Source organism: Macrosteles quadrilineatus, unplaced genomic scaffold (assembly GCF_028750875.1).
Source record: "Macrosteles quadrilineatus isolate MER2022 unplaced genomic scaffold, UCM_ALF_1.0 Scaffold_9__3_contigs__length_116548681, whole genome shotgun sequence".
NCBI classification, from domain to species: Eukaryota; Metazoa; Arthropoda; class Insecta; order Hemiptera; family Cicadellidae; genus Macrosteles; species Macrosteles quadrilineatus.
Window position 1 is genome coordinate 45,940,138 of NW_026542602.1, and position 16,020 is coordinate 45,956,157.

Below are 16,020 nucleotides of genomic sequence, written 5' to 3' on the forward strand. Positions count from 1 at the left end.
ACAAATAGAATAACTTTTGTTGTGAAACAAAAATATTCAGTATTAATAAATAGATTATACTTATTTGGTACGTTTTAGTACCTAATTGATGTTTCCAATAAGATTGAAGCAATTACTTGCATTTAAATATTTTTGACAATGTAGTTTATATTTCTAATATTAATAAGTAAACATTTTACTTCCATGAACTGTTACATACACAAATACATTAAAAGTCAGTATTAAGAATGTATTTTTATGCTGTAAGGAAGTGAATGTAGTTTGTTTTATTATGTTCCTGAGGTTTATACACTACCGTTTGTTATTAGTGATACAAATATAAGTTTAGTTAAGAACAATATTGGAAATTATTATAACCTTTATCTTTTCATTAATTGTATGTTGAGTTGATGCACTGGCATGTTACTTACTCTTACTCCCATCTAAAGAGATATCTAAGAGAGATCTTTCTCGCATATCTAAGGAGATATTTGGCCGCACCAACAACGTCCATCCATCTTTATCTATCTCCTACGTCTTGGTCTTACCCGGTTGCTTTAACGAAAACTAGAACAGAAACGGTCTAAATCTAAACCTCATGTTAATGTTATTAGTGTAGGATTCGGACCAGTGACGTTATTTGTAAATGTTTATGATCTATACAGCTTTCTGTTTTGATATTAGTGGCTGCTTCTTATCGCTCCATGCCTCTGATATTACATTATTAAGCCTCTATCATATTACATTTTGTAATTAATTGTGGAGAGATTTTGACTCTACAAGCATAGACAAAACCAACTCTCTTCTGTGGTGGGCATGAATTAGAGAACTATTGCCTCGCTAAATTTAGAGCCTCTGATGAACAACATTTTTCAAACTACTGGGCTTTTAATCGACAATGTTTTGGCTTCTTTAAATTCCAGCTGCCTAATTTAATGTTAAACGTTGTTAGGTTAGGTTATTATAACTCGATTATTCACTCAGGCTAGATCCGTTTGCACAACACCAATTAACATTATCGTTAATATTAACCATGGTTAAAAGTTCTATAGTTCAAGGATTAAACAATTTTTCAGGATCCTCCTTTAAATGTTTACTTTTGTTCTGTTAGTGCCCAGCCGCAACTGTACACTTGGCTTTAAAATGAAAACTCCGATCTGCTGTGACAGTAGTTTATATAATTTCTTTCATTTTAAATATTAAGATTCTTTTAGAATTATAATCATGACTCTAATTTTTTTTTTAGTATTGTTTAATAAATATTATTTTAAATATCCATGGTTGTTTTACTGTTAAAACTAAAGACTCCCAGATTATTTAGGTTTTTATTATTACTATTTATAAAAAGTGTAAAAAATAAAATATTAATGTGGTTTTGTAGTTAATATGTATTTATGTAATGTAAAGTATTTTTGCACTAAGCCAATTATAATTTATATAAACAATTACTGTTTATACAGCTCAAATTTTATTCCCTTTCCACCTAAATTAATTATACGCTGTTAGTAGTAGTTAAATGTATGTATATATTGATTGAGAATAAAACACGATTTAAAGTTTATTTGATCGCGTTTAAGTTATATTATATTTAATCACATTATATTTATACACAATATATTATATATTTATCCACAAACAATATTTCTCTGCTAATATTAAAATTGCTTTATCTTGCAGTCTGAATATATAAATTAATTAAATTAATAAAATATTGGAAGAAGTTTATTTTACTTTTAATGTTAAGTTGTTCAGCTGTTTAAGTTAACTTTTATGATTGTAGTATTTTTTTTTACATTTTCCTTAAAGCCTGTTTGGATAAAGAATAAAATATAATATAAGTTTTTAAAAGTTCATGCAAGATAATGTACTTAAAAGTTGAATAATTAATAAAATTTCATTGTGTTATCTCATCCAATGGCAGTGAAAATCAAAATTATTCCCTTGGTTTATATTACTAATTGTTGAAAATACCACAAACATAGCAACTATGTTTACTCGTTCTGTAAGAAGGGACAATGGTCAAAAATATTTGCAAATACATTTTGAATTTCGCTGGTCTACTCCTTTTTGTAATATATTATTTAAGTCAAATCAATATTGGTAATTAGTATGTATGACCACTAGTAATTAACACCAATTAACCACTTTCATAAGTTAACTATGTTTTAAGTTAACTTCAACATTAGCTAACCAAACCGACTAACATCCATCAAGTTATTCAGGTAACACGTAACAATTGTTTTGGCAGAAAGAAGATGGGAGGTATTAGACAACCCTGATGGCACCCAATCTTTCCAGTGTGCAATGTGTTACAAGAAATACCGTCACATGTCTACACTGTACAACCACATGCGATATGAATGCAACAAAGAACCTGAGTTTAGCTGTAGTTTCTGTCCCTACAAGGCCAAGAGAAAAACACATCTACGAGGACATACTCTGTGGAAACATAGGCAGCAATTGTTATAGTTTAAATTATTCCAATTTTTTTTGTTGGTACAACTTGATGTTGTAAAAAACAAGGTAAGTTTGATAAAAGTGTTTGTGTCTTAGTCATCAGTTTAAAGGAAGTTGAGTAAAAAGAAAAAATGCATTTAAAAACAACAATTTTCTCTTTTAAACAAATTTCCTATTCCTAAAAAGAATCCCACATGTTGCAAAGCATGGGTATTATAATGCATAGATCGTAAGATATATGAATTTAAAATGTTTGAAATGTTATAAACAATGTATATTTATGAAAAAGTGCATTGTGACTTGTATAAACCATTGACTGTGCCTTTGTTTTTATTGCATTTGCATTTTGAAACTTGTGATATTATAAATATACATTAATTATTCTATTAATGTTTTATATATTTATATTGTTAAGCATTTTTATTTTACTCGTTGGGTTGAAATTACAAATACATCCGCTTTGTTTTTGATTATAGAGATTATATTTAACGTGGTTTCTGTTACATATTTTAAAGTTGTTGGGGTTGCAGATTTATATTGGAATATTGTTAGTGTTGTACTGTAGTTTTAAAACTCAGATATTGTTATAACAAATAAAGTATATATTTTCATTATGTTTTGTTAATTAATTAAACCCTATTTTTAAAATCGCTTATTTAAACAAATTTGTTTCTTATACTTAGGGCCCTATTGTAAAAACAATAATGTTAACGTTTGCCTTATGAATTTAGTTTTAAATTTAATATATTTTATGTTTGGTTGCCTGTCTTGGGGGCTTTGACTATGAAAGTGTAAGTTTGAATCCTGGGTTGGTTTGGGTGCTTTTTTGCTACAGAGGCCAGAAAGAGAAGTTAACTTTAAAACTAAAGTTACCTGTAAAAAACCAGATAGTTTATTGCTCTTAAAAAGAATAACTTCCTTTTTTTGGTGGTGTCTAATTTAATAGTTCATCTTTCAATCTCCGAGAATATTATAACTTTTGAAATAGTCCATTTTCCCGTCATTATTTAAAAAAGGTTAGTTTTAATTTAAAACGGGTATTATTGGTGGTCTTGGTTTGTCTGTGGTAGTGTTGGTGAAATGATTTGGCGTCATCCTTAAGCTTTCGTTTACATCTATTTAGTTAAAGGGTTTAAACCCTTAAGGTGAAATAGTAACAATTAATTCTTAACACCTACCAATGGAGAGAAGTAGGGTGATACGAAGTTCAATTTATGATTAATATTAATACCTAAACTCCTAAACTTTTGACTCATTCTCGTTAAATACATTTACTTATGTAATCTTTATTTTTAAAGAGTTTTTTTACGAGTTTTACCATTTTCGGCTATTTTGTATGCTGTTTAGTATGAGCAAATATAAAAAAATATATTTTTAATCTTAATTTTTCCTATGGTGTAATATTGTAAAGGTATTTTTAAAATTAAATAACATTTTGTGAACACTGTATTTATGGGTTACAGAAAGTAGTACTGTATATGTTTGTAGCAAATCTTTGTAATTTAGATCAAATATCTTAATTCCAATAGTCATTAGCCGGGACGTGCTACAAATATATGGCAATGATGTCTTAGGTTTGCCGTTAATAAAATATATCAGTGCATCTCATCCTTAACGACATAACCCATAGCCCTGCTTGATACGTTCCATGCACGAGTCTCTGGTAAATAGAATCTAAAGAGGCCGCTAACCTCTTAAAAGATTTGTGTGTACCACAATCGTTTCTATATTATTAAAATACTACATTGCTACGATATTAAAGGTTTTATATGCTGTCATCATTACATAGCATACCAATTTAAGTAATATCATTGACAGTAGACTTCCCATCCAATGTATAAATTTGAAGCCAAGAAGATATATGAATTTCATGATCATTTCACCAGAGGGTACTAGTGTATTGGATTGAATATGAATCAAGAACCCATACTAACAGCTGATTAATTTATTACTTGGCATAGAATATTGTAATTAGTTGGTAGACCATCTTAACATATTGCACCACGTTTGGCTTCAAACTTTTACATTGGATGCGAAGTCTACTCATGTTTGTAGTCAATGGTGCTATTTACAAGTTTCACTTGTCCATCACACTCAGTAAATATTTACCGTAAGTTTCCTTCAAAGACATCTGACTTCTCACACATGATTGTTTGCAGAGTCAGTAGCGACTTCGGCAGTCACCCTCAGTGCAGATGGGTCCCCCATGTTCAAGTGCCTAGTGTGTGGCAGAATGTACAAGCACCAATCGACCCTCGCTAACCATCAGAAGTACGAATGCATGAAGGAACCTGGGTTCTTCTGCCCTCTGTGTCCGTACAGGGCCAAGCGTAAAACGCATCTGAGAGCCCATGCCAGGTCCAAACACCGGATTGAGCTGGAACCTTTACCACGTGTCAGGAAATCTAGATCTTATTATAGTTAATACTGGGTTTTGGTTAACCAATTAGTTTTTTTTATCGCGTGATTTAAGAAAGGTTTCAAACACATCATGTCGAACAATAATCGGGATAACAACTGGCATAGCGTCCTAGAGGACGCTATTAGAATACGAGACCCCGTTGGTGTGTGGCAACGTCGCACCGGCCAGCCTATTTCCATGATAACAATAGTAATAAAAATAATGTTTAAACATAAACATTCCATTGTGAATTCGTTCAACGGCTGTTTTGGTGTGCCTTGGTTGCGACGCTGCCACTTTTATCTCCCCACCTACTACTAGAGGCTTCAAGCTCAAAAGTTGTTAATAATTCCGTCATTGCCAGGCTACAAAAGGGTCCACATCTCTGTCACGATTTATTTTGACATTTCAATAAAAATCCTTTAGTAGCCTATGACGACAGGAGTTTTGAATGACCACTGTAACTTATAGTAAGGGATAAGCTGACATGTAATGTGTTTTGGGACAAGATATGCTTTAGCCAAACATATTAGAATTGTGTCAGTTATTAAGATGACGTATTCCAATGTGAGTTTTAGGAATATTTTCTAACCAACAAGCTTGACAATTTTTTTGTTATGGGTAAAATTCCATAAGAGGAGTAAGGTGAAGTAAATTTGTCAAATTTGTTCAGTTAAAAACTGTAATAACTGACAAATAAAGAAATAAACTTCACAAAGTGTTATTGTGATATGGTTGTCTATTAAAATGTAAAATCATTAGTTTGCTAGTCTGGAATCACCGATTCCGTAATTAAGAATCCCATAAATATACCAATCACAAAAGAGACAATAATGTGATGCATAAAATGCAAAACAACCTTTACCTTAAAATCCAGCTGTAAGCTCTCCTATAATTTTGTAGTTTGTTTTGATGCAACCAATGTACCTGTTTGTATTATTGTAAACGTGATAGCTGCATTCCATGTCGAAGGACATAAAATTATGTAAGGAACAATAAATATAGTTTATTTTACTAAGTGCCTTTTGAGGTTGTGGATTATAGTGATACAAAAGCACTGCAAATATTTCTGAGAGTGTGACTGTTATATATTTCTTATTTAGGCCTAATTAATTTTTTTCTACATGGGCATGTGATTAAGTTATTTGTATTAAATACAATAAACTATATTTTTTGAGTTATGGTTTATGTTTTGTGAAACAAAATATATATTTATTATATTTTTTATTTAATACTTTTTGATTAGTTTTTTTGTTTTAGATAAATAATTGAGAGTTACCTATATTGTTTATGTTTGGGTTAGGGAAATATTAGTATTTAATATTTTTAAACGGGTGGTATTTATATTTATTGTGATTTTGAAAGAAGAATAAAGTTATATTATTCTGTAGTGAATTTGACCTAATTTCCTTACCGTGCTATCCTCTGATTTGGTTTAATCTATTCATCATTCTTGTTGAAATAATGATACATTTAGCAAACAATTAATTATGCTAGTTTTTATGAACTCTGTTTACTTTTGCTGTGCTTGACCAAAAGGATGAAAAATTAAAATTTATCTATGCCCATTGTGCACTTGTGAGCAAAAAAACATCTGCTTTAGATTTTCAGCTAGACTATACATAATTCATTACAGGTAAGTAGGCCTACATCAGTAAATTTTTGTAAAATATAGTCAATGGGAATACAGTGATAGTTTCATTCTAAAATTAATGTTGTAAATTTCACTCTGTTTCATTTATTTCCAACGAATAATCAATTTATTGAATTCTTGTTAAGAAAATTGCCATAAATTAATATTTTATGATACGGTTTTCACAAGCATTACAACTTATTTAGGAACCTTGCAATAATAGACTTGTTTAAACTTAGCTTTTCTACCATCAAATATGAAGTTAGATTTTCCTTGGGGCATTTTCCAGTCTAAATTACCGAAACAAAAGTTTCAGAGAGACAAAATGTTTTTAACAATCATTTTGAAACCAATAAAACAACAGACAACATTTACCCTCCTATTTGATTTAATCGTGGTTTGGCTTGAAGAGGAATTTCTTTAGATTTTATCTGTAACCATATGTTTTTACAGAGTTCGGAGCCAAGCCGTACGTCTGTCTCTGTGGCCGTTCATACAAGCACAAGTTTCATCTACAGCAACACAAGAAGTATGAATGCAACAAACCGCCTGCCTTCTGCTGTCAGTTCTGTCCGTACAAGGCACACAGAAGAAGCTCCCTAACTGCCCATGTGGGACTAAAACATGGCATAGGGCAACTAATTTGAGACAGTACAGTGACGGTCTGAAAAAAAAGCATGTTGTCTCATTTAATTTCAATTTATTGTGATATTTGCAATCTACTTATACATTTTTCATCCTTTTCAATTTTTGTTGTAAGAAAAGTTAGGTATTTGGCTACCTTTAATTCGGCCTTCTATTTGGGCACGGGTTTATCATGTGTGCATTTAGCCCGATATGTATGAAATACACACCTTGCAGACCTTTTGAGTAATTTGATCACTCAGATTTCCAGAATTTTTAAACTTAATCGTATAAATGGTTGAGCTAAGTGCTGTATACGAATACAATTATATGTGGATGGACCTTATTGGTGTTAGCGTAAAGTTTAAGTAATGTGATGTAAAATTAGATAGTTTTTAAGATAAATTAAAAACATTACTGTGTTGTAAATAGATATTATTGTAGTATTTTTGTAAGAATTAATTAAAAAAAAAGTTAGTTGTTGTAATGTATCTAGACAATAGTTTTGCAATTAAAAAATTATTTGGAAAATATAGTTGTTTTTATAGTTGAGCAGATAACTGCCGTTTATATGTTTAATCCATTACAACATCTTTAACAAAGCATTAAAAGTGGGTAAATAATGATACATGGGATGGTGAAGGTGTATCGGATAGAATGGTTTGTCATGGAGGTGGCCCCGCCGAACAGCAATTCATTGTCTTATCTATTTATCCTATAGATAAGATCTCAGTCCACTATTACATTTACGCCCACGTAGAAGAAATAAAGGACCAGGTGACCTTTTCTAAAAAAAACCCTTAAATCGAATAAATAATTTATTAAAATTCTTCTTCCATTGATTTAAGATGTCACTTGAAAAAAACATCTTTCTTAAAACAAAGCTAATTGCAATATATACCAAGTCAATATATACTAAGTATTAGCATAGATAAAACATACTCCCTTAGTAGATTTCTCATCCTTATGGAACAGCTGAAGACAATTTTATTGTTAGTTCATGTACGGTTTATGTAGAGGTCGTGTTTTGTTTACAATTTGTTTCCCATTATTACAGCCATTTAAAAACTCGTTTAACCAAATAATACGATCTAATCATAAACAATTACTTGTCCCCTAGTTATATAACCAAACAGTAAAGCACAAATCAAGAAATTAACCCTAAAATAATGGAAACAAAGTTTCGTCGAAACTAGCGCCTTTGTGTCACGTACATGAACTAGACACGAAAAACGTGCTTCAAAATTTACAATGGGATGAGAAGTCTACTTGTGTTGGTTAGTCTATGGTATTAGGTATTATATAACCCTAAGTACTAGGCATTATATGGCAAACATAACCTCTTAAATACCTAAACAAATCAGAATAAGTAAAAAAAAAAAAAAAAAAAATTAGGTGGTAGGTGCAGATAGGAGTTTTATACAATATTTATTCCACTAAAACGTCTACTTGTTATTCATTAACCGAAGGTGCTCTGGATGTCATTTCAGATCTTAAGCCATATCATTGCGAATGCGGAAGAAAGTATAAGAACAAGTGTCATCTGCAATACCACAAAAATCACGAGTGTGGAAGAGAGCCGAGCTTTCAGTGTCCGTATTGCTCATATAGGGCCAAAAGGGGAGCCACACTTAACTCCCATGTGGCCTCAAAACATCAGAAGTGGAACGTATAGGTAATTTTCACATGATTAGTGGTACAGGTAACCTCCATGTTAAAAGGAAAGATTGTATTTAAGTTTTTATTGTGTTTATTGAAGTTTTTAATCCCGTTTCCAAAGAACTTGTTTCGTCTTAAAAGCCACCATAAGCTTCACATCACACTATGTTTAATAACAGATTCCACAATTCTTGATACAAAAATATTGCACGTGCGCAATTATAGCTATCTGTAGTGGTTTGTGCACTAGGTTTAAAATAGAATTTGAGACGTAAGTAAAAAAGATTATTCAATCCGTGCTACAAATTTACATCATGATCAATTTTTGTGACATGAAGAACCATTGTGTCAAATTTAACAAAGTTTGAAGACGTTTGGTACTTTTGGTAACCAAGACAGAAATCAATTGCTATGCTTTGTTGCTGTACTTATTGTGATAGAAATGCATTGTATATGATTAGATTTAACCATGAAATTGTAAATTTTAGTGTTTATTGTGGTACAGTTCGATAATCTAACTACTTTTATTTTTGTATTAGGAGATGTTGCTATGACGGCAGACAATAAATTCCTGTGTCATTGTGGTCGCAGCTACAAATACAAACATGGCCTGGCAGAACATCAGAAGTACTCCTGTGGGAAGGAACCTATGTTTCAATGCCTTTATTGTACTTATAGGGCAAACAAGAAGAACAATCTCAAGACCCATATGATCATGAAACATGCAGAACAGTTTAACCCTAATCTTCTATAGTGGACTGGATAAGTTTCAAGACAACATTCAAATTATTTTAGGGGATTTATTACTTGGTTTGCTTATTATTGCAAATATTGCCTAGGTATTGGTTTATGTTTTTGTTCTATTGAAAGACTTATAGGTATATTAATATATTATTTTTTTAACACTTCTGCAAAGTTAAAGGTCTAGATTTCATGTTTTTTTTGTCATAGTTGTTTTTTTATTTATTAAATACCATAATCTCCCCATTGTTGACGATTAAAGAATTTTTACTTATGAATCTTTATTTTTTATACGCTAAGAGATTTATTACTTTTGTTAACTAATTTGATGAAAAAACTAAAGTGTATGACTACATGCTACAGATTATTGTTTCTAAATTAGCATTGCACTCTATTTTTAATAAGTCGTAGTAAATAGTAAAGCTTAATAATTTGCACTTTCGTCCAACAAATAATCTGTGATAGGATTACGGGAATTAAAGTTAATGTGTAAACACTATTTAGTTCAAATATTTATTAAATATTATGTTTCTTTTGTAAGCATTGAATATATTGTGTATTTATTTTCCCTCCAAAGCTGACACAATGTATACGAGGAAATATTGTGTAAAGTAAAAAATACCTGGTACTGCGGAATACTACCCCCTCCCCCCCCCCCCGAAAACTACCCTCCCCCCAGGTGAAACGTGACTTCAAGAAATGTGCCAACTAACCAATATGAGAGCAGTGTCCGGGATTGGAATACTACCCCCCTAGCGAAATGTGATGCAATGTAATTGTTGTATCAATTCGAGTAATTTCGTTTGATAACAGAAAAAGACATGTGGGAACATCATACAGAATTTTGAAATTTTACTAGTTTGGTTGGTTAGATTAGTTTAGTTTAGAACAGTATGACAACAAAACTTGAGTGTCTGTGACTGGAAAACTGCCCCCCCCCCCTCCCCGATCTCTGATGTCAACATGACGTAGGAGTGTTTTACTTACTCTGAGTGGTGAAACATATCGTACGTAACTCACCCGGGAATATAGGTACATTACTCCTACTTTATGGCCATATAGTTTAATATATTATTATCATACACAATTGTTTACAATAGTTTTGATCAGCTAAGCGTGATATGTAACAACCGTTTAAGCATAAATCTTCTTCAACGTTATTTTTCATATTCTACAATTCTGTTTGTAGGCAACCGGCCTTATGTCTGCCACTGCGGTAGAAGATACAAGCATAAAAACAACCTGATTGAGCACCAAAAGTACGATTGTGGGAAAGATCCTCAATTCCAATGTCCTCATTGCCATTATCGTGCAAAACTCAAGAGTAACCTCAAGAAACACATCGCCTGCAAGCACAGCCAATTGGAGATTCATAATATGTCCAATCATTGCTACGAACTTGTACCATTGACTTTTGAACAAACAAATATTTTACCGACCAACTATTTAAAACAGTGAATCGTAGGGAAAATACTTTTTTAGTCGATTAATTGTTTGGTGTAACACAGATATAAAACATTGTTGGGATTTCATTATAACTTAATTGGGAAATGTTACAAATTTTGAATTTTTTGTTCATGGTATTAAAGCCTCTCGATCACCAAAAAGCATTGATTATGTTACCTATTAATAATAGTTCACAGTTTATACTCACCAACTATCTTTGGCACTGAAGTGATCATAGTACATTACTAAGTTAGATAAGGAAACCAGTTTTATCCCTCAAGTGGTCTAGTACAAGCCGAAATCGTAAATTAGATTGGGAAACATTTAATAATTTCCAGATAAGTAAAATGGACCGTAAATACAAGATTAAGTAATGCTTTCAAAAGAATAATCAAAACAATAAAACATAACCGTACGTGTAATACTCTAGAATTGGATTTACCTGACCCTTAAGATTATGAATATATGGTCTTAGGTTACTCTATAATCCCATTTATCCAAGTGTTTACAAGGATTAAAACTTTTAGTTTTTGCAGATGTGAAGAAACCTTTTTGCTGCGACTGCGGCAGGAGATACGTGCACAAAAAACATCTTACAAATCACCAAAAGTACGAATGCAACAAAGCGCCTCAGTTCAGCTGCAGCTTCTGCCCTTATAAGGCCAAGCAAAAGGGAACCCTGAAAACACATGTCGCTCTAAAACACTGTGAAATGTTTGTTTAGGCCACTTTACAATGGTAAAATGACAAGCATACCTTAGTATCTCCAATCAGAGAGAAGGATTTTTTCATTATCATACAATTAAAAATGCTGATACTGTATATAGTTGGACCTGACCTAAAGTTAAAGTTTACCAGGTTGAAGTTAGTACTGTTATCGAATATGCCAACGATAAAAGACATTGTTAATAGTAATTTCTTTATTTATTAAATACCATATTCTCATGTTTGAGGATTAAAGAATTTGTATAAGTATTCTTATGAATCTTCATTTTTAATGTGTTAAGATATTTATAGTTACAGATTCTTCTACATTTGTTACAAAATTTAAGAAATTATTTAAGTATTATTTAAGCTATTATTAATTAATTATTAATTAATTATTATATGTATTATTAATTATTTAAGCTGGTTCTACTTGTTAGAGGATACTGATATTGTTAATGAATTAGCATTGCACTCTATTTTTATCAAGATGTTGTAAATATGAATGCTTACTAAATTGCACTTTTGTCTAACAAATAATCTGTGATAGGATTATGGGAATCGAAGATTATGTAAAAACTGTTTTGCTAATATACTTAATACAAAATTATGAATACCTTTAATTTGTAATCATTGAATAAAAATAATTTAACCTAGTTGATTAAAATTATACCGTCTATTCATTTCCCCCTGAAAAATTGACACACTAGTCATGGTGAAATAAATTGTGAAAAGTTACAAATACCTGGTACTACTTTTTCATCCTTCTGTTCCTTGAATGGATTACGCGTTTCGATGCCGATGTGCTTTTTCAAGTCTCATAAAACTTAGGGAGATAGGAAAATTATACTTTGTTAGGAAATGTTTGTTTTTGAAATAGGAGAAAAGTCTGCTAAAATTGGGTGGCGACAGCCAACTGGCGATTTAAAATATGTCCAATCATTGCAATGTAGAACGTTTGCCATTGACCTTTGAAGAGTCAAAGATTTTACTAACATACTATTTAGAACAGTAACTTATATAGAATAATAATTGTGGAGTTAATAAATAGTTTCAGGTCTTTTCAAATTTTAAGCTACTCTATAATCCCATGCATCCAAGTTTTTACAAGGATTTAAATTTTTAGTTTCTACAGATGGGGAGAAACGTTTTTCCTGCGACTGCGGCAGGAGATACAAGCACAAATATCATCTTACAAATCACCAAAAGTACGAATGCAACAAAGCACCTCAGTTCAGCTGCAGATTCTGTCCTTATAAGGCCAAGCAAAAGGGAACCCTGAAAACACACGTCGCTCTAAAACACAGTGAAATGTTTGTATAGGTTTATACAATGGTAAAGGACAAGCATTCCATGGAATATCCAATCTTTTTAGAGAACAGAATTTGTTATTATCATACAGTTAACAATGTTGCTATATGGTTAGACACCCTGGGTTGTTTTTTTACTCTTTGATAGTTATGTCACATGAAGTTGATTTTAAAGACTTTTTTTGGGCCCGACTAAGTTGCTGGTCATTTTATCTTACCTTATCAAATGCCTAAAACATCTGATATAACTACTCAGTTGAAGATTACGAGGTTGAAGTTAGTACTGGTATCAAACATGACCCAACGATAAAAGACATTGTTCATAGTAGTTTATTTGTTGAATAAATACCTTGTTTTTCTAATTTTTGAGGATTAAAGAATTTGAATCTGAATTCTTTATATGTCGAGTCTTCATCTTTTATATGTTAAGAGATATATAAGACAGATTCTCCTACATTAGTTGACATATTTGAAGAAATAATTTAAATAAAAGACTACACGTTCTAGGATAGTACTGATATTGTTAATGAACTAGCATTGCGCTCTATTTTTATCAAGAGAGTGTAAATATGAATGCTTACTAAATTGCACGTTTGTCTAACAAATAATCTGTGATAGGATTACGGGAATCGAATATTATGTTAAAACTATTTTGATAATATTCTTAATAAAAAGTTATCAATACCTTTAATTTGTAATCATTGAATAAAAATAATTGAACATAATTGATTAAAATTGTACCGTCTATTCATTTCCCCCTGCAAAATTGACACAACGTACAGGGTGAAATAAATTGTGAAAAGTTACAAATACCTGGTACTGCTTTGTCATCCTTCTGTTCCTTGAATGGATAACGCGTTTCGATGCCGATGCGCCTTTTTCAAGTCGCATAAAACTTAGGCAGATAGGAAAATTAATTTTACTTTGTTAGAAAATGTTTGTTTTTGAAATAGGAGAAAAGTCTGCTAAAATTGGGTGGCGACAGCCAACTGGCGATTTAAAAAATGTCCAATCATTGCAATGAAGAACTTTTGCCATTGACCTTTGAAGAGTCAAACATTTTACTAACATACTATTTAGAACAGTAACTTATATAGAATAATAATTGTGGAGTTAATAAATAGTTTAAGGTCTTTTAAAATTTTAGGCTACTCTATAATACCATGCATCCAAGTGTTTACAAGGATTTAAATTTTTAGTTTCTACAGATGGGGAGAAACCTTTTTCCTGCGACTGCGGCAGGAGATACGTGCACAAATGTCATCTTCGATTTCACCAAAAGTACGAATGCAACAAAGCACCTCAGTTCAGCTGCAGATTCTGTCCTTATAAGGCCAAGCAAAAGGGAAATCTGAAAACACACCTCGCTCTAAAACACAGTGAAATGTTTGTATAGGTTTATACAATGGTAAAGGACAAACATTCCATGGAATCTCTAATTAGAGAACAGAATTTGTTATCATCATACTTTTAAAAATATGGTTAGACACCCTGGGTTGTTTTTAAAATTTTGACAGTTATGTCACATCAAGTTGTTTTTAAAGACGTTGTTTTTGGCCCGACTAAGTTGCTGAACATCTTATATTACCTTATATGCCTAAAACATCTGATGTAACTACTCAGTTAAAGAATACGATGTTGAAGTTAGTACTGGTATCAAACATGACCCAACGATAAAAGACATTGGTTATAGTAGTTTGTTTATTGATTAAATACCTTGTTATTCTAATGTTTTAGAATTAAAGAATTTGTATCTGAATTCTTATGAGTCTTCATTTTTTATATCCTAAGAGATATATAAGACAGATTCTTTTACATTTGTTGACAAATTTTAAGAAATAATTTAATTAAGTGACTACTTGTTAGAGGATACTGATATTGTTAATGAACTAGCATTGCCCTCTATTTTTAACAAGAAAGTGTAAATATGAATGCTCACTAAATTGCAATTTTGTCTAACAAATAATCTGTGATAGGATTACGGGAATTGAAGATTATCTTAGAACTATTTTGATAATATACTTAATAAAAGATTATTAATACCTTTAATTTGTAATCATTTAATAAAAATAATTGATAAAAATTATACCTTCTATTCATTTCTTCCTGCAAAATTGACACAACGTCCAGGTTGAAATAAATTGTGAAAAGCTACAAATACCTGATACCGCTTTGTCATCTCTCTGTTCCTTGAATGGATTACGCGTTTGGATGCCGATGGCCTTTTTCAAGTCTCATTAAACTTAGGCACATAGGAAAATTGTACTTTGTTAGGAAATGTTTGTTTTTGAAATAGGAGAAAAGTCTGCCAAAATTGGGTGGCGACAGCCAACTGGCGATTTAAAATATGTCCAATCATTGCAATGAAGAACTTTTGCCATTGACCTTTGAAGAGTCAAACATTTTACTAACATACTATTTAGAACAGTAACTTATATAGAATAATAATTGTGGAGTTAATAAATAGTTTAAGGTCTTTTCAAATTTTAGGCTAATCTATAATCCCATGCATCCAAGTGTTTACAAGGATTTAAATTTTAGTTTCTACAGATGGGGAGAAGCATTTTTCCTGCTACTGCGGCAGGAGATACGTGCACAAACATCATCTTCTATTTCACCAAAAGTACGAATGCAACAAAGCACCTCAGTTCAGCTGCAGATTCTGTCCTTATAAGGCCAAGCAAAACGGAAATCTGAAAAGACACGTCGCTGTAAAACACAGTGAAATGTTTGTATAGGTTTATACAATAGTAAAGGACAAGCATTCCATTGAATCTCTAATTAGAGAACAGAATTTGTTATCATCATACAGTTAACAATGTTGCTATATGGTTAGACACCCTGGGTTGTTTTTTTACTCTTTGATAGTTATGTCACATCAAGTTGATTTTAAAGACTTTTTTTGGGCCCGACTAAGTTGCTGGTCATTTTATCTTACCTTATCAAATGCCTAAAACATCTTATGTAACTACTCAGTTAAAGATTACGAGATGAAGTTAGTACTGGTATCAAACATGACCCAACGATAAAAGACATTGTTCATAGTAGTTTATTTGTTGATTAAA

At 31.5% G+C, this 16,020-nt stretch overlaps 2 protein-coding genes across 2 annotated transcripts in view; both read left to right on the forward strand.

Moving 5' to 3' along the window:
- Positions 1 to 4,879, forward strand: part of LOC129002335 (longitudinals lacking protein, isoforms F/I/K/T-like) — a 205,422-nt gene extending 200,543 nt beyond the window's left edge. The window contains exon 4 of the mRNA XM_054430056.1: positions 4,596 to 4,879. Within this exon, the coding sequence (XP_054286031.1) occupies positions 4,596 to 4,861 (266 nt within the window). The 3' untranslated portion in view covers positions 4,862 to 4,879. The remainder of the gene's footprint in view (positions 1 to 4,595) is intronic.
- A 48-nt stretch (positions 4,880 to 4,927) lies between these two features.
- Positions 4,928 to 15,629, forward strand: LOC129003380 (gastrula zinc finger protein XlCGF57.1-like). Its single transcript, XM_054431672.1, has 5 exons — positions 4,928 to 5,000; positions 6,924 to 7,081; positions 10,557 to 10,931; positions 14,130 to 14,341; positions 15,506 to 15,629. Exons 1-5 carry the CDS (start codon positions 4,928 to 4,930, stop codon positions 15,627 to 15,629), a joined length of 942 nt encoding a protein of 313 aa, XP_054287647.1.
- The last annotated feature ends 391 nt before the right edge of the window (positions 15,630 to 16,020 follow it).